The following is a 21,671-nucleotide window of genomic DNA, read 5'->3' on the forward strand; positions in this document are numbered from 1 at the left end:
TTGCGGGGTGTCTGTGGGGAGGTGTTGGGGGCAAGGGGAGGATGGGGGGTGTCTGTGGGGAGCTGGGGATGTTGCGGGGTGTCTGTGGGGAGGTGTTGGGGGGCAAGGGGAGGATGGGGGGTGTCTGTGGGGAGCTGGGGATGTTGCGGGGTGTCTGTGGGGAGGTGTTGGGGGGCAAGGGGAGGATGGGGGGTGTCTGTGGGGAGCTGGGGGGCCCAGGGGGAGGTTGGGGGTGTCTGTGGGGAGCTGGGGATGTTGGGGGGTGTCTGTGGGGAGGTGTTGGGGGGCAAGGGGAGGATGGGGGGTGTCTGTGGGGAGCTGGGGGGCCCAGGGGGAGGTTGGGGGGTGTCTGTGGGGGGCAGGGGGATGTTGGGGGGTGTCTGTGGGGAGGTGTTGGGGGGCAAGGGGAGGATGGGGGGTGTCTGTGGGGAGCTGGGGAGGTTGCGGGGTGTCTGTGGGGAGGTGTTGGGGGGCAAGGGGAGGATGGGGGGTGTCTGTGGGGAGCTGGGGAGGTTGCGGGGTGTCTGTGGGGAGGTGTTGGGGGGCAAGGGGAGGATGGGGGGTGTCTGTGGGGAGCTGGGGGGCCCAGGGGGAGGTTGCGGGGCGGTGTCTGGGCGCTCGGGGCGGCCCCCCCGGCTTTGCCCGCCCCCCCAGCCCCGCCCCAGCGCGGCGCGGCCGGGAGGAGCCGGAAGGCGGCGGGGCGGAGGCGGCTCCATGGCGCTGAACCTGAGCAGGAACGGGCCGGCGCTGCAGGAGGCCTACGGCCGGGTGGTGGCCGCGGGCAGCCCGACCGACTGGTGAGGGGCCGGGCCCCCCCCGGGATCGGCCCCCCTCGCCCTCCCCCCCGCCGGGATCGCCCCCCCCCCTCCTCCCGCCGGGCCCCCCCCCTCCTCCCGCCGGGCCCCCCCCGCCGGGCCCCTCCCGCCCCCCGCCGGGCCCGCCTCCCCCTTCTCCTCCTCCCGCCCTCGCCGGGCCCCCCCTTTCCGGGACCGGCCCTGCCCCCCCCCCCCAGCCTGCCGGGTCCCCCTTCCCCCACCCACCCCCGCCGGGCCCCGGGACCGGCCCTGCCCCCCCCCCCCTTCCAGCCCGCCGCCCCTCTGGACTGGCTCTGTGCCACCCTCTACCAGGCTCCCCCTCCCCAGGACCGGCCCTGCCCCCACCAGGCCCCCCACTCTCGGGGCTCGGGCCCGCCTCCTTGTACCATCCCCCCACCCCGTGAGGACTGGGACCACTCCAGACCCCCCCCCCCCATGGTTCCCTTCCTCTTCCCTCGCAGTAGGGCAGGGCTGGAGGTGATGCAGATGCGGGGTGGGCCTTCTGGGGGGCAGGGCATCGGCTGGGGGGCATCGGCTGGGGGGCCTCAGGGCGGGGGCACGTGTGTTTCACATTAGCTTAGATGGCGCTGGGGCCATGCTGGTTGGGGCGGCGTGGCCTCGGCTGCGGAACCGGCCACGGGGGTGGTTCGTGGTCGGAGAGGGTTGTGCGTGTGAGTGAGCAAGTGGGTGGGTGTGGGAGATGAGTGGTGGGGGAGTGGACGGCAGCCAGGATGACACAGGAGGGCGTGGGGTGGGGGCTGTGTGGAACCAGGGATGGCGTGTGAAGAAGGGAGGGAAACAGTCAGGTTGGTGACGGGTTTCAGGGTGGCGGCCGTGTTTGTCTGTATCAGCAAAAACAACGAGGAGTCCTTGTGGCACCTCACAGACTAACCAATTTATTTGGGCGTAAGCTTTCGTGGGCTAGAACCCACTTCATCAGATGCGTGGAGTGGAAAATACAGTGGCAGGTGTGTGTGTGTATATATACACACACACACAGTACATGAAAAGATGGGAGTTGCTTTACCAAGTGGGGGGGTTAGTGCTAATGAGACAATTCAATTAACAGTAGAATACGAAGGGAAGAAGGATGGTGGTGAGGAGGGGGCTAGCATCCGTTCTGGGGAGATGGGGTGCAGCAGGAGGCTGGGCTGGTGAGGAATAATGGTGCATTGGTTGCTAAAATGTCACCCCTATGCTTTATTTCAGGGCTTTGTTTACCTACGAAGGCAACAGTAATGACCTGCGGGTGGCTGGCACTGGAGGTGAGTGCATCTGGGGAAGGCCACCTCCTATGTGGGGCAGCCGTCCCCATCTGGGGTCAGGATGGGTCCTTGGTTGCTGAGTGTGTGCACAGAAGGTGGCATGGTTTAGCTTGACAGGGTTGTGATGTCTGTTCAGCTTCGTTACCCAGTGCTGGCTGTTGGTGTCCCGTGTTTGCATGGAATAGCTCTGGGGATGGAAATTCTGCCTCCTCTTTCACCCCAGTTGCTTAACAAAGGACATTCCTTTCTGGGGCTGTGGTTTCAGCACCTTGCTGCTTGCTCAGACTCACGGAAGCCGTTGTGAAGAGTCCTGGATTAGACCCGGGACACGTACTGTGGGACGTAAGGCTTTTCCAGTGATCCAGTAACAGTGCCTGGCGGTGATGCTTTTCCAGTGAAGAGGTGCAGTGTAAAAGCAGAAAGAGAGCAGTTAGTAGAGGACTGTGAAGCCACATGTAATATGAAGGCAAGTTTCTCAAAACAGCCTTCGCTCGTTTTCTTTTCCTTCCTCTTTTGTGGGGGTTTTTCTGTTGTTTTTGTTTTTTTTAAAGAAACTTGAAAAAAAATTCCGGTACCTCTTTTTAACTCTTCACAGTTCAGTTCATTCCTGTTGTATTTTAACACAAGTAGGGTTAATACAACAGAAAGCTAGCACAGCCGTGCACTCTGAAGTCAAGGTGACTTGTGAACAATAATTCTGACTTACTCCTTTTTGCGGATACAGACTAACACGGCTGCTACTCTGAAATCTGTCCATATAGAGTATTTTCCGATTCGGGTTTCCCCGTTACATGTAACACTTAATATCTGGCTGATTTCCACATGAAAACCTACTAATTTACAGCTAAGAGCGCTAAACTGTAGGTCCCACCAACACCCAACTTAAAAGCAAGGAAATAAGTATTTGTATCATTTTGTCTGTGTTCCATTCATCGGTTTCCTTTCCCGACCTCATATTTTCCTTTCACCTCCTCCGTGTCGCCACACGCATCAGCTAACAGGCACCTTGAATGCCAACCATGTTCGCAGGTTATATGTGTATGTGACTGACACTGGGTTAGTGTGACCTTGAGAAATTGTCTTGTATGTAGCTCTGTCTGTGGTTTTGAATTTGGCGGAAAATGAAGGGCAGTGTCACTCTGCAAATGGTAGCTGAAGGATGTTTTTTTGGTCGTGTTCAGGAAACCTGTGAAGGGGTGATGTGTGGCTGTTCGTGATGGTTCTCACACCGGCACACCCCATGCAGCCCTGCTCCGTCTCATGCCACCTTACTTATCTACCATGGTCAGATTTTAAACATTGACACATTAGATGCATTCATGCCCCTGAGGCCCTGGGAGATCCGTAGCAGTCCAGTCAAGCAAGCCTTCTCCAGTCTGCCAAACTAGGACTCCCCTCTGGAGAACTGTCTGGGGGAGAAACTGCTCAGCTGGTAACTCTTGTCCCTGCCCTGTCGGTGATAGAAATAGGGAAAGGAAGAGAGGGATAATTGTAGCTGGAGGTCCCTCAGTAGAGGAGCTAAGAGCTTTTCCGTCCCACAGCTGAGCTCCTGAGTGAGAGAAATCTGTCAGACTGGGAATCTCCTCCTGAGGTTTAACTGCTAGGGAGGGGCATTGGTAAAGGAGGGAGCCAAGGAATTTGGCAGCAGGGCTGAACTGCCAGCACGTTCCTAGACCCCACTTTTCCAAGCCCGATTTTCGGATGCCCTAATTTTAGGAGTCTCCCCATCCCATTAAATTGCCTTCCAGACAGAAGGATAATTACCTTCATTTCAGTGAGTGAAAACATTCGTAAGGCAAAGGACATAATGTTCTGTTTGGAATGGCGCTAAGGGAGTAGGGCCTCCGGAACAGAGAATCTGGAAGGTCAGTTCTTAGCCCGGCTCTGCTCTACAGCCCCACTGCCAGCCTTTTTGCTTGGCTCCCCTCATGTCTCTGCCCCAACCCAAGAGCTGAATTTTGGGCCTAGGCTGCACCCACATCTTCACTGATTCAGTTAGGCTCACAGTTGATGAACCACAGGGTGCTTTCTGTAGCGCTGTCTTACTAACAGGGTTAAGATATGGTGGGAGAAGAGGAAAGCTGAAATCCAGACTCAAGATTGGAGCTCTCCTGCAGAGGCAGCTTGACCCCTGTTGCTTTGAAAATGGAAGTTGCTGACAAAGCTGAGTGGCTCTGTTGGTTTTCCTTGCCTGATGACAAGGTGGTTACAACTTGTTACATTTTATTTTAAAAGTTCAGCGGTGTTCTGTATCTGAGATCTTATCAGAGCGTGTGCAGTTTGGTGGTTGTGGGGACGAGGGTTGTGTGTTGAGAGGAAACCCCCCAGAAGTGAGATTGTCAAGACAGCTGCAAAAGGGAAAATTTCTAAACTTTTCTTCTGCAAACGCTAGTGAGTATTTTTCTGGGAACATCACGTGGAAAATTTATTTGCCATCTGAAATGACTGGGCTAAATTTGGAGACTGAGTAGAACTGTTTAATTGTGGGGAAAATAGGGATTTCAGTCCTGCTTCAAGTGCAAATCTAAATGCAGCCTTCGTTCTGGAATTGCTACCAATGCCTGATGACTGATATGCAACTCGTACATTTTGTGGTGGTTAAATGTAGTTGAGCCAAAGCTGCAGGAAGAACCTTCGATGGTGAAATTTTACTGGTGTGCGAGCACTTGATTGCAACCCCAGTGTTAATATTGTACTCACGGTAGTTTTTAGCATTTACTGATAGTGGGAGAGGTATCGTGGGTAATGTAGCGCTTTCTATTCTAGTCCCTCTTTTCACACTCTCATCCCTTTCAACTTCCAGGTTGAGATATTCAAGGCTTGGCCGCTGCCTAAGGGTGAATTGTCTTTTTCCTTTTAAAGTTTGAATATCAGCTGTTGGTGGGAGAGGGAATGCGCTTTCCCCATGATGTAACTTCTTGACAAGAATTTTTTTTGAGGAGCCATACACACGCAACAGCTAGGGGCGGGGAAACTGAAGTTGAAATTTGGCAGGGAAGGCCTTTGCAAGTCCTGTGAAAATGAGCTTTGAAAACCTCGTGCTGCACAAACTCAGTTGAATTTTGCCCACTTTCCTGCTAACCTCATAAAATGAGAAGTTGATGAAGACCAGCCTGACCCCACATGTGCGTCTAAGTCAGCCCTGCGTGTGGTCCTTGTAAGGTGAACGGGGAACAAGGGAGAGTTCCAACGCATAGGAGGGTGCCCTGCTTTGATGCATCTTAGGAGCTTTGCTGCTGAGGGGCTTCTTCCTGGTGGCCTCCAGTAAGCGTGCTGCGGTCTAGGCCAGTGGTTCGGCTGCTCAAAATTCTCTTGAGGCTGGTGCCTGGTATTAAGGTGCCAGATATTAACTTGCACCGTTAATGAAGCACGAAGGCTGCACGCAAAAGCCAGAAAAGGACAAAGTTAATGTTGCCCACGCAGTTTTAACTCCACCTCTTTGTGCATAAACTGCATTCTGACACTGTTCAATTAGTCCAGACCATCTCTCAAATTATACCATAACATAGGCTTATCCCATCTTTTTCCTGCAACCATGGGGCCATGTGTAACATCCACAGCACGGCTTTGTGTATAGCAGGCTGCAGACATGGCAGTTTTTTATAGGCAAAGTACCTAGCAAACTCTTCTTACGCAACAGAGTAACCACAGTACTGGTGAAAATCTGAAGGTGTATAGAAACCACCTACGTTTGCAGCTAATTTAGCTGCATAGCTGAGTGTCTCGTGCCCTTTTACACCTACATGTCACACTGCTGTGGGTAAAAAGAAAAGGAGGACTTGTGGCACCTTAGAGATTAACCAATTTATTTGAGCATAAGCTTTCGTGAGCTACAGCTCACTTCATCGGATGCATTCAGTGGAAAATATAGTGGGGAGAGTTATATACATAGAGAACATGAAACAATGGGTGTTACCATACACACTGTAACCAGAGTGATCACTTAAGGTGAGATATTACCAGCAGGAGAGCAGGGGTGGGGGGACGGGGGACCTTTTGTAGTGATAATCAAGGTGGGCCATTTCCAGCAGTTGACAAGACCATCTGAGTAACAGTGGGGGGTGGAATAAACGTGGGGAAATAGTTTTACTTTGTGTAATGACCCATCCACTCCCAGTCTCTATTCAAGCCTAAGTTAATTGTATCCAGTTTGCAAATTAATTCCAATTCAGCAGTCTCTCGTTGAAGTCTGTTTTTGAAGTTTTTTTGTTGAAGAATTGCCACTTTTAGGTCTGTAATCGTGGGACTAAAGAGATTGAAGTGTTCTCTGACTGGTTTTTGAATGTTATAATTCTTGACATTTGATTTGTGTCCATTTATTCTTTTACGTAGAGACTGTCCAGTTTGACCAATGTACATGGCAGAGGGGCATTGCTGGCACATGATGACATATATCACATTGGTAGATGTGCAGGTGAACGAGCCTCTGATAGTGTGGCTGATGTGATTAGGCCCTATGATGGTGTCCCCTGAATAGATATGTGGACATAGTTGGCAACGGGCTTTGTTGCAAGGATAGGTTCCTGGGTTAGTGGTTCTGTTGTGTGGTGTGTGGTTGCTGGTGAGTATTTGCTTCAGGTTGGGGGGCTGTCTGTAAGCAAGGACTGGCCTGTCTGCCAAGTTCTGTGAGAGTAATGGGTTGTCCTTCAGGATAGGTTGTAGATTCTTGATGATGCTCTGGAGAGGTTTTAGTTGCGGGCTGAAGGTGATGGCCAGTGGCGTTCTGTTGTTTTCTCTGTTGGGTCTGTCCTGTAGTAGGTGACTTCTGGGTGCTGCTGCCTGACAAGAAACCGGTTGTGCTGTCCAGACGCCTATGCAGGGAGCTCAGGGGAAGCTGGCTTTCCTGTTTGTGAGTGTGCATGGTCTCTTATTTTGAGCTTGCTGCTAAAATGAAATGGGAGGAAGGAACACACAGCTGGAGACTTAGTCAAGCTGGTCTCGTTTTGGATTAAACAGGAGCCCCTTCAGTAAGCCACATCCAAAGAGGTGACCGGTGTTCGTTCCTGAGCCTCTGTTCCTGCCACGTTTGCTTATGCATATTACTTTAAGGAATCTGGATTCCACTGAAATCAGTGATAACTCCTATGGACTTTAATGGGACCAGGCTGTTTAGAGGGGAGAGATAGCTCAGTGGTTTGAGCTTTGGCTTGCTAAACCCAGGGTTGTGAGTTCAATCCTTGAGGGGGCCATTTAGGGATCTGGGGCAAAAATTGGGGATTGGTCCTGCTTTGAGCAGGGGATGATCTCCTGAGGTCCCTTCCAACCCTAATATTCTATGATTATTGTTTCAATACAACTTCTTGTACAAACTTGTGTGTAGAGTTTAGAGCCATCTGCTACAGCTTTGAAAACAGACACTGTATTGAAATATTTAATTACAATGAAGTGCCTTGGAATATATGTCCATTTATGGTAAGAGTGGTTTTCATTTGATATACTTTTTATTTTAGATCCTGTAGGAATCTGGCCTCTTTCCAGATGAAATGTGAGGGTACATTTGTAAGGATGCCAGGGCTCTGAAGAGGTCCTACCTCTTCCATATGATCCATAAAATTGCAAACCCTAGCAGAGCTGTGTGAATTTGTTGGTTTAGGTGGAGGCCTCTCACCGGGAGCAGAGTTTGTTCTGACTACTCATGGCCAAGCAGTGGGAGAAAGCCACCAAGGGCTGAATCTCAGGAGTGGGGACTGTAACATCCACAGATAGGACTCTCATCGGGGGCTGTGCTTGTTCTGTGTGTCCATGTGCACTGCTGGAGGACTCATGCTGGCTGGTGATCTGTTCTCTTCGAGAGACAGGAAGTCTTGCCATAGTGTCTAGTGGAGATTGGGGCATGAACAAGAGTGAGCTGGCTGAAGCTGGGCCTGGACAAGACTGAGGTGAGGATGGTGGGTTGGGGGAAGCAGCTGGAGAAGATGGTGGAAGTAATATTGGCCTCTTTGATTGGAGGAGTACTTCTGCCTTTCGTTAATGGTGTTTGCAGCTTAGGGGTGACTCTTGACCCCTAGTTGCTGTTTGATGATTTCAGCAGTAATCCAGTCAGCTTTTTACTATTTTATGTTTGGCTAGGAGGTTGGACCTTTTCTTTCGGATGTTGTTCAGGCCTTTGTCAGATTGGTGAGACTATTGCCATGCACGCTATACGGGGCTGCACCTTAGAGCCATTCAGAGACCGAAGCTGGTGCAGAGTGTAGTGACTTGGTTATCGAGTTGGGCTTTCTGCTGGGAACAAGTGACAACAGTGCTGTAGGGTCAGCACTGGCTGCCCATTGGTCTTAGGGTGGAGTTCAAGGTGTTGGTGATGACCACTAAAGCCCTAAGTGGCCTGGGACTGGCCTCCCTGAGGAATCTCCCCTCTCCTAGGCCATACTACCACAGCTGTGGTCAGCGGGGGTGCTCAAACTGGATCCCTCTCATTATAGAAGAGAGGGGTGGCTGGCAAGGTGTTCTCTGTGAGGGCTCCAGGACACTGGAACTTGCTTTCCTGCCTTGGTCTGAAAAAGCTCAACTCTGACTTTCAGGGCACACTGCAAGAGACACCTGCTTGGCAAGGCTCTGGAGAAAATGCTCAGGGTCTTCCTAGATGATGAAAGCTGGCTGCCCTCCCGAGTTCCTGTGGAACTGGTTTCAGCCTTGCTGAGGTTTAATTGTATTTCTTGCGTGGTTGTGTTAGGGTGCCTGACGCCTTGGATAGATGTCTTTATTATTTTTTATAACATCATTATGATGGTAGGTCGGAATAAGCATCAGAAGCAGACAGCCTCTCAGGTCCCGTTTTCATGGACACATCGCTGTTGATGAAGGCTGCTGACAATTCAGTTTTATTTTCTCAACAGTTTGTTTCTTAGTTGGATGCTTTTCTGAGGGACGCTGACGGTAATTTTTCCTCTTCTCAAGACTGAGCTGGTTGGCTCGATCTCACTTGGCTCATCTCTCTCCCTTTCTCCCTCTGTGAAAATAACCGTATAGATGGTGGCCTGGAGGAACTGATGGAGGAGCTCAACAGTGGTAAGGTGATGTACGCTTTCTGTCGGGTAAAGGATCCCAACTCTGGCCTTCCCAAATACGTCATCATCAATTGGGTAAGCAGAGATGGACTGTTTCTGTTAGCATGTGGAAACTTAGCTATATGTTTGATTCTCTCTCTAGGTGGAAAACCATACACCCTTGAACCAGAGCTGCCAGCATCTAGAAAGCTAAGGCTGCAATTGTGTCATGGAATCCGTGACTTCCATTGACCTCAGTGACATCTTCTACCCTGGGGCTGGAGCTCCCGGCCAGCCCTCCTTTGCAACCCCTGCCCTGCTGGGGGGACGCTGCAGCTGCCCAGCCACAGTGGGTGGCTGGGGAAACCCCACAGCAGCCAAGCCCCGCAGGCAGGGGGACCCCGGAGCTCCCACTCACCGCAGCGGTGGGGGACCCGGGAGCCCCAGTAGCAGTGGATGCTGGATCCACCTCCCCATTTTGTCACAGATCTTTTTAGTAATAAGTTAGGGACAGGTCCTGGGCTTCTGTGAATTTTTGTTTATTGCCCGAGACCTGTCCTTGACTTATTACTAAAAATATCTGTGACAAAAACTTAACCTTATAGATAGCTAATGCTTGGAATGACTTCGGGGCCAGAGTGAGACTCCCCAAAAAACACATGCAAATCTCTAGTGCACTGCAAAATGCTAAGAATTCAGATGAACAAAATGGGGAGATGTTCCTAGGCCTTCTGAGGTGCTCTGTTCTTGTTAAGAGGATAAGAATTGACATACTAGGTCAGACCAATGGACCTTCTAGCCCATTATCATGTCTCCAACAGTGACCAGTACCAGAGCTTCAGTAGGAGTGTACAGAACAGGGCAGTTGGCATGATCCACCCATCTTCCCCTCCCCGTTTCTGGCAGTTAGAGGTTTAGGGACATGGGCTGCATCTCTGACCATCTTGGCTAATAGTCATTGATGGACCTGTCCTCCATGAACTTATCCAGTTCTTTTTGGAACAGTTATACTTTGGCTGTCACGGCACAATTCCACAGGTTAATTGTATGTCGTGTGAAAAAATATTTCCTCTTTATTGTATTAAACCTGCTGCCTGTTAATTTAATGGGGTGACCTTTGGTTTTTGTATTGTTAAATAACACTTCCCTATTCATTTTCTCACACACACCATTCAAGATTTGATAGACCTCCTGTCATCCTTGCCCCCGTTTAATTATCTCTCTTTAAGCTAAACAGTCCTAATATTTTTAGAGTCTCCTCGTATGGAAACCGTTTCATACCCTTGATCATCTTTCATCTTCTCTGAACCTTGTCCATTTCTACTACATCCTTTTGAGACGGGCTGACCAGAACTGGACACAGTATTCAAGGTGTGGGCGCACCATGGATTAGTATGGTAGTTAAACTAGCAGTAAATATTATCAGGTTATTTAGGTTAAGGTTATTGAGGCAATAAATATCTTGAAAATAACCCCTCTAAAGCGTTGTAGTGAGAATAAAATGTTTGAAAGTGAGGAAGACTTGGAGTTGAGATTCCACAAACAGAGCATGCAATGTGCTGTTCTTTATTCTGTATAGGTGGTTGTTCTGTGCTCGTCACTGTAGTGTCTGAGTGCCTTCCAGCACTACAGTGGAAGCCATGTGACTCCACATCTGCCGGGTGTTGTTTGTTCTCTCCATCCTCTCTCCGGGGGAGAAGTCCGTGCAGTGGAGTGTCTTGTTTTGGGAGGGTTTTAGGTTTTTTCAAACGTACATGTTGCTTCGTATTGATGTTAGAAGGCCGGTCAAAGACAGTGCCGGCACTTGGAGCAGAAGGTGGTGAGTTTTGTGATGGTCCTTAGTGCAGATATACCCACCGATCCATGTGTGTTACAGGTCCCGCTCTGGGCCTGATCCAGGGGAAGATGCGCGTCTGTTGCAGCCCCACCTTTGGCACCTTGGCTGTTCAGCTCAAGCTGTAGCAACTCCTGCTTTCAGCCGTTGAGGTTCCCAGTTCAATCCCTGGTGTGTCGGCTAAGATGGCAGCCAGGTTTACAGGCCCAGTGTCTGGGAGTAGGATCCTACTCCCAAGGAACCAGGCACTGGTAGTACTAGAGAGGGTTAGCAGAGAGGAAGGGGGAGGGATAGCTCAGTGGTTTGAGCATTGGCTTGCTAAACCCAGGGTTGTGAGTTCAATCCTTGAGGGGGCCATTTAGGGATCTGGGGCAAAAATTGGGGATTGGTCCTGCTTTGAGCAGGGGGTTGGACTAGATGCCCTCCTGAGGTCCCTTCCAACCCTGATATTCTATGATTCTATGAGAGGGCATCTGCCACTTGGATGCTTATTTTACATTCATCTCTTACATTCCTCTCCTTCGCGTTAAGTAATGCTGCCAGAGCTTTGCCTTGGGCACGCAGCATCTCTTCCCCCTCAATCTGGCCTCCACCTCACCTCATTGGTGAGAGCTGTGATGTCCTGTTCCAAGGAGCCATGCCGGGGGGGGGGGGGGCCGTGTCTCAGCTGAGTGCTACAGCGCCCTTGAGATGAGGTTCTAGGTACTGATGATTTCTCTTTGCAGACTGGCGAAGGTGTGAACGATGTGAGAAAGGGAGCATGTGCCAACCATGTCAGCACTGTAGGAAACTTCTTAAAGGTACAGGCATGTTTTTATGGTGATCTCCCTGGACGCCCCCCCTTTGCTGCTGTTTGCCCTTTCTATTATTCCAGATCTGCAGCCCTGGCTTTTTGTCCTTCCTGCTGGGAAAGGCCCGAGGGAGGTACAGCAAGTTTTGCAGGGCTCTGGCCACTCCATATTTACAGCCAGGGATCTTCCCGGGTGAGCATGGGCTTCTCCTGGAACAGAAACACAGCAGAAAGCCACAGCAGGGTGTGCGTTAAAATGCCGTTGGCACTCAGCTGAGTCCCCTTAACCACCTGTGAAGTGAACCCGTTGAGCATCCTGTGGGGGCTTGTTACTGGTAGACATGTTCTTCTAAGTTTCTTTGAGAGCCAATATATTTTAGGGGGTTTCCCTGATGAAAAATAGTTCCTGATAGAAAAAGAGACCACACGGAAGGGAAGAGCTACAAACACCCGTTCTCTCTTACATTGTGGATATTTACCTCATTAGATTAACAGTTCTCCCTCATACCTGGCAGCCCTTTGAGCTGCAATCTGTGGGCAAATGGCTTCTTTAAACTCTGCTTTCAGTTGCAGTAATTCAGTGGGGAGCTATGTAAAGTATCATTTTAAAAGGGGACTTGGAGTTGCCAGAGGCTACAGACTGCTGCAGAGGGGTGGGAATGTCATGTCTCCTTCTGCCCTCTCTCTTTCAGTCCCTTGACCTTGGGGTTCCTTCATCCTTGCTGTTTTAGATTCGGTATTGAGTCCAGAAACTTCAAGGAGCTTGTGGCTCAGGTCTGTAAAGTGGAAAGTTCAGGTCAGCCCAGTATCCTCTTCAGGAGCTGGAGGAGAATGGGTGACAGCAGCAGCCTTACCGTGTCACTTCACATGCCATGAAGTGTGGGACCAGATCCCAATGGCTCTCTTTGCCTCTCCCTTCCTTCCCCTCTGTGGGGGGTCGTACAAAAGGCAGACAGAGGGATTGGAGGCCTCTGTTCCCATAAGAAGTGTCTGCCCCACACGTGCAGTGGTGAAATCAGGCCAGTCTGCTCTCAGGTCACTCCGCAGCAGTGTGTGTCTTTGGGCAGAAGGGTGTCATCCTTTAGCCCTCGGAGTCAAGTTTCTCCTAACTGTGCTGCTCTTTTTCTCTGCCCAGGGCGCCCATGTGACGATAAATGCTCGGGCAGAGGAGGACGTGGAACCTGACTCCATCATGGAGAAAGTTGCCAAGGCTTCCGGCGCAAACTACAACTTCCATAAAGAAAGTAGCAGGTTCCAGGATTCAGGCCCTCAGGCACCAGTGGTGAGTTCCTGGGACCTTTCTAAGTAACCTTTGCACCCCTGGGCTGCAGGTTCAGCAGGAATCTAGCTGCCAGTGACTCAGCTGCGCAGCAAATAGGGCTGCTCAACTCTGATCCTGGTGTGACGACGCACTTGTTCTGAAGCTAGCCGTGGTATTCTTCATGGCCTCACCCTCTGTATCTCAGAACCTCTTTCTCTGGATCTGATGGCTAGTGCGAAATGAGAGACCAGCCTCCGTGTATTCTCAAGTGTTGTCTTGTCTACAGTGACTCCGAAGCAACAACATTTGAATTTCTAAAGCACCCCTCTCAAGATGTGTGTTAGCCCACAAGAATTAATGTCAGAGCACATTCTTTTCAGTTTCAGACATCAATTTTTGTGCTTTCACTTTTCAAACACTGCATAAGCATCAGTTCATCTAAACACTAGAAAAGATCCACACATGCAATACGTCAGGGTCAGGTTGCTGACTGTCTCAGCTTGTTCGCTGAATGGTACTTAATCATCTGTGTCTTGGTGCTGTTTCTGTCTTCCTTTCTCTTGTTGTTGAAGATCCTTTGCTGATCCTGTGATGAGCTCTCAGCTCCTTAGCTTCTGCCACATAGCAGGGTGGAGCGGGGGACTTATTCTTCAAATATCTATATATTTACCACTGTCTTTTCCCTTTTTGGGTAATTTTCCCCCCTCATCCTGCCAGTTTTATCTGTCTCTAAAATGCAGCTCTCCAATTACAACTTCCTATCTCTCTCTGGGCCAGACTTCAGGGTCTGGCCCATGCGGAGTCATAAACAGGCTTTCAACATTCCATTGGACTTTCCCTTTCCCGGGCCCTCTCCACATTCCCCCAACCTTGGAGACTGCTTGGCCTGTTGCACAGAATCAGGCACTTAATGGTCCTGTTGAACAGTTCTGGGCGCACTATCCTGGGAGGGGAACCTGAAAGATGCTGGGCTGTGTTGCCAGGCTGCTGCAAATTTCTGACCACTAGGTCCTGATTATATACAGACTGCCTCAGCTGTGTGTTTCTCTTGTCCACCTCTAGAGTTCTGTCTATCAGAAGACAAACGCCATGTCTGAAATCAAGAGGGTCGGTAAAGATAACTTCTGGGCCAAAGCAGAGGTGAGTCCCCAAGCATTGGATTGCTGAGGGAGGCTTGATTTGGGTAAGGTGCTCGGATTTAACCTGAGCTTTTTGGGTCACTAGCTGCCTCTTCCTCCCCTTTCTAAGGCTGGGTTTTGCTGACTCCTGGGTATGGGAAGGGTGTGTTCTGCTTTCGTGGGGGTGACTGTTTCCAGCTGCTATAGAAGAGACTGGAGAAAGTATTGGGACAAGTCCATACTCCCGCATGTCCTGCCGGGTTTGTAAGCAGAAGTCCTGATATTTCAACATGAACCCAAAATGCAGGAGCGAGGGCTGGAAGGAAATTTTGCTTCAGCTGAAAATTAAGTGGAGACGTGTAAGTTTTCATATCTAGGCAGCTCATCTTCATGGCACTGTCTCTCAGTGCCCATCGAGATTCTTATTTAGTCCTCATCTCATAGCACCTGAGAGCTTCCAGAATAACAATAAGCTCTGTTCTTCTTCCCCAGCCTTTTGAATCATTAGCTTGATGAGTTTGAGTGTAAAGATTCTGCATATACTGAGTTCTGAATGTACTGAGGTTTGTGGTCTCTTCTCTCTTGTAGCAGTGAGTTCCGTAGTCTGGTCTAGCTCTAGCGAGCGTCTTGGCTCCTGCCCTCTCGAGGCTCCCACTGACGGTCGGCAGGTTCACGGTTGAAGTGGGCTGTAGCTGTTGTGGGAGGTCGTGGCTCTGGAGCGGAAGGGGTCTCTCGGGGAAATAGGTCGGATCCCAAGAGGGCTGTGACTAGGGAACCAGTGTGCTGAGTGGAATGCTGCGGCAGGTTTGGTTAAGCAGTCAGGCCGCTGCAGTCCTTAACAGGTGTTTGACTCCTCCCTGGATCTAAATCCCTGTGACAATGGAGCCTGCAGGTCCTGGATGTGAGCATTTCCGTGGCCAGGGCTGTGTCCGCTGGGACAGCACAATCTCCCCACCAGGCCCAGCTGGAAGTGGACATGTTTTGCCCCACTGCCTGTTGGGGCATGTGGTAGCAGAGAGAAGTCTGAAAAGGAGCGCTAGGTCGCAGACCAAGCTAACCATCTGAGGGTGGGTGCCTTTGACAGTGGGCGATGTTACAAAGGAAGCAAGTTCTCCAAAGCGCACCCAGCCGCCCAGTCTGGCCTGGGCTCGGCTTGGCCAGCTGCTCTTTCGATTTTGACGAGGCACTGAGAGAGCAAGGCAGCGGTGCTGCTCCGTTTGACACGGAGGAGGTTAAACACTGGAGACATCGCAAGTGGTGGTTTCCTCAGTCCTGGCCAGACAGAGAAAGGATGGTCCAATGGTTAGGCAATTGCACTAGGTCTTGGAAGACCGTGCTTCCATTCCCTGCTCTGCTACAGGCTTCCTTTGAGTGTCCCAAGGGAAATCACTTAGCCGCTCTGTGCCTCATCTGTAGGAGAGGGACCGTAGCCCTGCCTTACCTCATGGGAGTGTGTGCATGTGTGTGTGACCTTAAATGTATTGGAGGTTATCAGGTGTGCAGATACTGTGGTGATGGCGGCCAGATAAGTACCTGAGTGAGTTAACAGGGCTGCCAGAGCTGCGGCTGGCCCTGGGGCTTCCCCAGCTGCTGGGGTCAGCCTCCCCAGCTGCTGGGGTCAGCCTCCCCAGCTGCTGGGGTCAGCCTCCCCAGCTGCTGGGGTCAGCCTCCCCAGCTGCTGGGGTCAGCCTCCCCAGCTGCTGGGGTCAGCCACACCAGCGCTGCAAAATTCACAGAGATCACAGGAAGTCATGGAAGCCATGATTTCCCTGACCTCCATGAACAATTCGCAGCCTTACTGATAGGTTAACCTATTAATTCTCATTATCATACCTGTCCTTCCATTCTCAAGCAGTTTTGTGGTTATCACTTCCATGTTCCTGTGGTTACCAGTTACCATTAGGTTCCAACTCCTGCTATTCAGCCAGCTATTCCTAGTTCTCCAACAGCTAATGGTCATTGCCAGGCCATTTATCTATGACCAGGGTAACAGGCCTACTTTACGTGACTATACTTATGCTAACTTGCTTATGCTAATGTCTTACAGGGCACAGGCCTGTAGATTCCTTGTGTTACAGTGACTACAATCAAAGCTAAGCTAGCCCTATGGGCTATAGGTCCCAGGTGTTCTGTTCTCTGTTCCTGTCAGGAAGGGGAGGGCTCGGTCTCAGGGCATGGCCCTGATCGCTGTCAGGGCTTCTGTGACTTGTGCTTACATGAACAAGCAAGGTCTTTGAGGGAAGATTCTGTGTTTCTGGGTCCGCCCTCCATGTGGAGTTCTTGGAGGTTGAAGGAGCCCTCCCAGGAGTGTGTGGGTTGATGTTAGAGCAATCAGGGCTGCACACAGTCCAGCTGTAGTGGACAACACTGTAACCAGCTGTAAATCTCCCATGACGGTTGGTGATTAAAGTACAAAGACATGGTGAGGAGAGAGCTGTGGGGATTTTTCTCCCGTGCTGGCAGCTTTAACCAGCCTTGGCACGCTCCTGTCCTTAGAAAGACGAGGAGAACCGCCGGCTGGAGGAGAAGAGGAGAGCGGATGAGGAGCGACAGCGGCTGGACAAAGAGCACCAGGAGCGGGAGCTGCAGGAAGCAGCCGGGCGTGAGCGAAGATTTAAAGAGAGATCCAATGAGATTGATGCTCAGAAGTGAGTCTCTTCTTTGCACCGAGACGCTCTAATGGCTTCCTTGCCTTATCCCAGGGGTCTGTCTGGTCTCCTTCCCTCTGACCCAGGGGCTGCTTTATTCTCCCCATCAGGCTAGCAATCCCATGCTGCAGAGTGTAGGACTCAGGGGCGAGGACCGATGTAGTGAATGCTCCACCCTCGCCTCAGAAGACAGTCCCAGTGCCCTTCCAGCCAGATCTCTGGCATCTCTCCTCAATGTCCCTTCACTGTGCCAGTCTCCCCATTCCTGTCAGCAGAGGGGGGAAGTGTGTGGCCCGGTGGGTTTCAGGGAGTGGCAGACTCGCTCTGTCTGTCCGCACACAACAACGTGAGTGCTCAGTTAAAGTTCCTCCAGTGCATTTCCTATCCGTGCAATTGCTGAAAATCGAGGAAGTCACCATTCAGGCAACAGCCACTTTCAGAAGCACCCAGGCTGCTTGCCTCCATAACACCCTCGCCTCCTGTACAAACAACCAGCCACAGTACACACCCTCCCAATTGTGAGGAGACACACACAGCTCCAGCCTCCGACTGGCTTGCCTGTTGCTAGGCAGTATGACAACGAGTCACTCGCTGATGTTTCACAGTCTTTGAGGTCAGAGTTAAGGCTATGCCCTGGAGTCCCCGTCCGAAGGGCCTAGTAAATTCTGTTGGATGGGGCTCCTGTCTGGTAAATCACCCAGGCGGAGGAGATGCCTTCTCCACAGCTGAGCTACGAGCTCTGCTTGTTGAGCAACTTCAACTGAAGTCTTCCTGCCCCATCCCTCTCTGTCCTGTCCCCAATGGGGCATGGAGGCTGGTCTGACGGGCAAGACTTTGCCTCCTGCACCCTGGAACTGCCTCGGACTCGAGAGAGGAGCCCCAGCTAACGGACCTTGCTCGGTCCATCGGACCAGGGCTCCGACTGGCGCAACCCTAAGCCCAGCCTTAGAGGTGACACTCTCTCATCTTGATATCTAACCCTGTGGCCATCCATAGTATTGTACAGTACAACCACAGTGGTGTCCGTGCCCAGGCTGTTACTGTCTTGGTCGCTGGCAATATGCCTGTTGCCCCGGCACACGCGCAGATCTCAGTTTTGTCGCTGCTACCTAAGAACAAATGCTGGGCGTTCAAACCATGGCTGAAAGCACAGCTCGCCCATTCACAGAAGGTTCCCTGAATGCTACAGTAGCACCTTTTGCATCCACCATTTGCACTCTGACCCTGTCCCGCATTTAGGGACATTCCCCTCCCCACCCCCAATACACACACCTCCAGCTCTAGGACATTGCAATCTCTCAAGGCCACACAGTATAAGCAGCCAATGTGGCCGGAGCTGAAGGGCGCCTGTTGGTTGCAGTGCAGGGCTGTTGAGCAATGTAACTGCTTATTTCCATGTTTTTTGGGAGTCTGTGTTGGTGGATTCTGCAGTCTGGCAACCTTGACTCTGTTAATCCTTTTGTAGTATGTTTTGGGAGTGTTTTATAGCTCCTCCTAACAAGAGTGAGCCTTGCCCCCGGCTTGGAGTCTGACAGGGCGTCTCATTGGTCCTGTGTCCCCAGCGGCGGTATGAGTAGCCACACCAGAGGCACCCCAGAGCCAGCAAGGAGCATGATAGACAGGCAGGGAGCAAGCCCATCCCCAAAGCCATGCACTGATAGGCACAGGGGGAAGGATGCCAGCACTGCCCCCTGCCAAAGGAACAGGCAGCAATGCCCCCCCCTTGCCCTCCTGAGTGGGGGCTGGATATAGCCACCCCTTTCCTCCCCCAAAAACATCTCTGCCACTAAGGACACGGGGCGGGGAGAGCGATGGCTGGTTTTACTGCCACTAGAAACTGTCCACGTGGGCTCTGACCTCCCTTCGTCCTTCCAGTGGGGCCAGGGATATCCTGGCTCCAGCATTCCTTTCACAGAGCCTGGGGTTGGGGGGAGGAACAGCCCCCCAGTCTCTGTCTGCCCAGGCCCCTCTGGGGAGGGAGTTCTTTCCCCCACCACTGAAGGGTGTTTTGGGGGGAGAAAGGGCCCTGTGGTGTTGTGTGAAAAGCGATCAGAGAAGCTGGAGTGGCCACATCTCCTTGCTACTGCCCAGGGGCCCCACCTACATGACTGCGATAGTGGGGTGGGGGGTGGTCTCCTCTCGGGGCTGACACACCTATCCTCATCCCCCTGCCCCTCCCATATTAAGCCCGAACCTTGGGGAATGCTTCACCCTCCCTCCCGCTCCTGGAGCTGGCCTGTTTGCCCCACAGGCTTGGCTTCCAGGTGCTTGATATGGCGATGAGGAAGTCTGGGAATGGCGGGGTGGGGGTCCTTCCTTGTGAATGCTATGGCAAGGATGGGGATTGCTCATATGACAGAGGGGAGCCCCTAAATCGACAATTTTAGGGGAAGGAGTGAGGGCAGCACCCCGCTGTAAGGTTGTCTGTGCAGAGAGCCGGGGAGCTCCGCCCAGCTGGGCTGCTTGGTTCTAGGGGCAGAGCGGCTTGGTTATTATTTAACTCCAGTTTATTTATAACGGCAGGAAATTCCAGCAGCAGCAGGATACCCAGAGCAGGGACAAGGAGAAGCGGCAATGGGTGAGTTTTGACAGTCGCCGTCCCTTTGACCTCTTATTCGGGACTCTTGCAGAAATCTGGGGAGGGGGCAGGGTCCCCTAGAATAGCGCAGCATGGACTGCATCTGGGGGAGCTCCAGACAGAGCAATGTTATACCCAGACAGGCTGAGGCAGTGTCAGGGCTTCCCATGCGGAACGTGTGTAGGGGTCAGGAATGACTCGTCCATCACCTGCAGAACTGTCCATCTGGCCAGGTGGGTTGGACAGAGAGTGGCTTTGTCAGAGCATCAGCTGTCGGCCACTCTCATAGGCAGGTTCCAAAGCCTGGCACACTGGGTGCGTCCAGCATTTGGCTGTCTGGCTCAGTAATGAGCATCCTTCCCATGCTGCTCCTCGTTCCCATCCCCCTGGAGCCAGGGGAAGCCACGTTTCAGGGCGGGATTTGGTATGGGGGCTGGGTGAGAGATCCTTGTCTCTGTGGCTGCGAGAGCAAAGGGTTGTCTTGTGCTGCAGAAGGAGCAGGAAGAGGAGCATCAGGCCGCCCAGCGGAGGGGCCTCCGGAGGAGCGAGTCTGTGGAGAAAGCTCAGGTACGTGAGAGGAGGCGCTCCCATGATCTGCTGCCAGCACCGACAGCTACGGCTGTGCCAGCCGGGCCCACGGGCAGTCCGTGGCAGGGCAGTGCCCTCCTTTTCCTGCCACTTCTAAGTGCACACGGAGTGAACTGACTCTCGCTGTAACCCTTCCTTTGCTCCCTTCCCCTCAGAGTGCTGGGGACACGGCGTGGACTGTTCAGACGCAGCAGTCACACGTATTGCCTCACCTGCCTGGTTCTTCAGCTGGGGGCTTGTCTCCTGGGGGCTCTGAGTTACTTTCTAAGGCCCGCACAGCCGGCTGTGGGTCCCCTGAGAGCTGGTTGGCCTGTTCCCCAACTTGTTGTGGGCTGTGGGTCTTCTGAGGGGCATGGACTCCTATCTGCCTCCTCATGCCCATGCTTCTCTTGGTGGCACAGGTGCTTGTCCCTGACGCTCCTGGGAGCTAGGGAGCTTTCGCTGCCCTCCCCCAGCCTATCCTATGGGTGCAGGGGCTTGCTCCAGGCCTCCACTGATGGCTGCTGGTCTCCTGCCCTAGTGGCTGGGTCTTGTTCTTCCTACAACTTTCCTGTATTTCTGGGGGGGGTGAATTTTAGGCTTCCCAGTTGAGTTCCCAGTCAGAAGTGAGGCCTGTCTGCTGCTCCTGTGGAGCTCCCCAATAGAGGACTTTAACAAAACAAGCGAGAGCCTCCATGTGCCATACTGGTGACACCTTGTTTTCCAGCTGCCTGTTTCATGCAGGCCGAGGGCCAGTGCTGAGAAGGAATCACAGAGCAAGGTGGTAACATAGGCCTTTGGTGCCATCAGCGGGTTGTGACTACGTCCTGTGATACCACCGTATCCATTCTACCAGAGGTCTTGTCGAGTCCAAGGCCAGAGAAGGACCATTGTGATCAAGTCTCATCTGATTCACACAGGCCAGAGAAAGTCCCCGCAATAATTCCTAGAGGATTTAGAAAAACATCCAGTCTTGATTTAAAAACACACAGTGATGGAGACTCCACCATGACCCTGGGTAAATTGTTCCAGTGGTTAATTATTCAGTTGAAAACGTGGACAGCACAGTAACAGTGATGAAACCACGACCCCTCTAGGACTTGGAGCTGATGAATACAAGTGACCTCTCAGCACTGACTTGTACCTAGCTGGAGGAAGTGAACAGAACCGTTCTCAAGCTGTTCTAGGCAGGTGGGTAAACAATACCCAAGGAGCTAGGAAATGAGATGCGTTCTTACCTTGAAAACCAAACCATCTGCAGCATCATGTATTGCAGAGACAGGTGACAGAATCGATTATCCAGCCATGGGAATAATGCGCGTGTGCTCTTTTTTCCTCCCAGGAAGCAGCATTGCTGATAGCACAAAGATCAGTGAACCCACGGGACATCTTCAAACAGAAGGAGAGGTCTATGCCCTCAGAAACAGCAGCCTTCGGTTCCCAACCAGGTATAAAGCAAGAGTGGGACATCTGATAGCCTGTTCAGGGGTTATAAAGCTCCTCAGGAAAGACACAGTCAATGCCATGGTAACGTACAGCTTCCAGGTAAATACACAGGGAGCGTGTGATATGAAGGTGTTATCAGCATGTGTTTGGGACAGGCATGCGACTCCTGAGCATGTGAGTTACAGGGGTCATTCCAGTTCTGATAAAACTCCTATCGCGCCACTGTGTGACCTGCAGTGTAGGTGGGGCAATGCCAAGAGACTTCCCATTATAAGCTTCCCTTTTTCAGCAGCTAATAACTTCACCTGGCTGCTGAGGCTGAGATTTTCCATGCTTGTCTCTGCTGTCTCCTGAATGTTTTTA

At 51.9% G+C, this 21,671-nt stretch overlaps 1 protein-coding gene across 3 annotated transcripts in view; it reads left to right on the forward strand.

Annotated features, from left to right (window-relative positions):
* The first annotated feature begins 655 nt into the window (after positions 1-655).
* DBNL (drebrin like) overlaps positions 656-21,671 on the forward strand; it is a 35,004-nt gene continuing 13,988 nt past the window's right edge. For 2 of the 3 annotated variants that reach the window (XM_048829290.2, XM_048829291.2), the window contains exons 1-10: positions 656-797; positions 2,025-2,080; positions 9,050-9,162; positions 11,626-11,700; positions 12,826-12,972; positions 14,014-14,091; positions 16,566-16,717; positions 19,241-19,295; positions 19,788-19,862; positions 21,205-21,310. In XM_048829290.2, coding sequence (XP_048685247.1) covers positions 715-797; positions 2,025-2,080; positions 9,050-9,162; positions 11,626-11,700; positions 12,826-12,972; positions 14,014-14,091; positions 16,566-16,717; positions 19,241-19,295; positions 19,788-19,862; positions 21,205-21,310 — 940 coding nt within the window. In that variant the 5' untranslated portion in view covers positions 656-714. The remainder of the gene's footprint in view (positions 798-2,024; positions 2,081-9,049; positions 9,163-11,625; positions 11,701-12,825; positions 12,973-14,013; positions 14,092-16,565; positions 16,718-19,240; positions 19,296-19,787; positions 19,863-21,204; positions 21,311-21,671) is intronic. The other variant, XM_048829292.2, reaches the window with a different exon arrangement.

The sequence above is a fragment of the Caretta caretta genome, chromosome 26, assembly GCF_965140235.1.
Source record: "Caretta caretta isolate rCarCar2 chromosome 26, rCarCar1.hap1, whole genome shotgun sequence".
Taxonomy (NCBI): Eukaryota; Metazoa; Chordata; order Testudines; family Cheloniidae; genus Caretta; species Caretta caretta.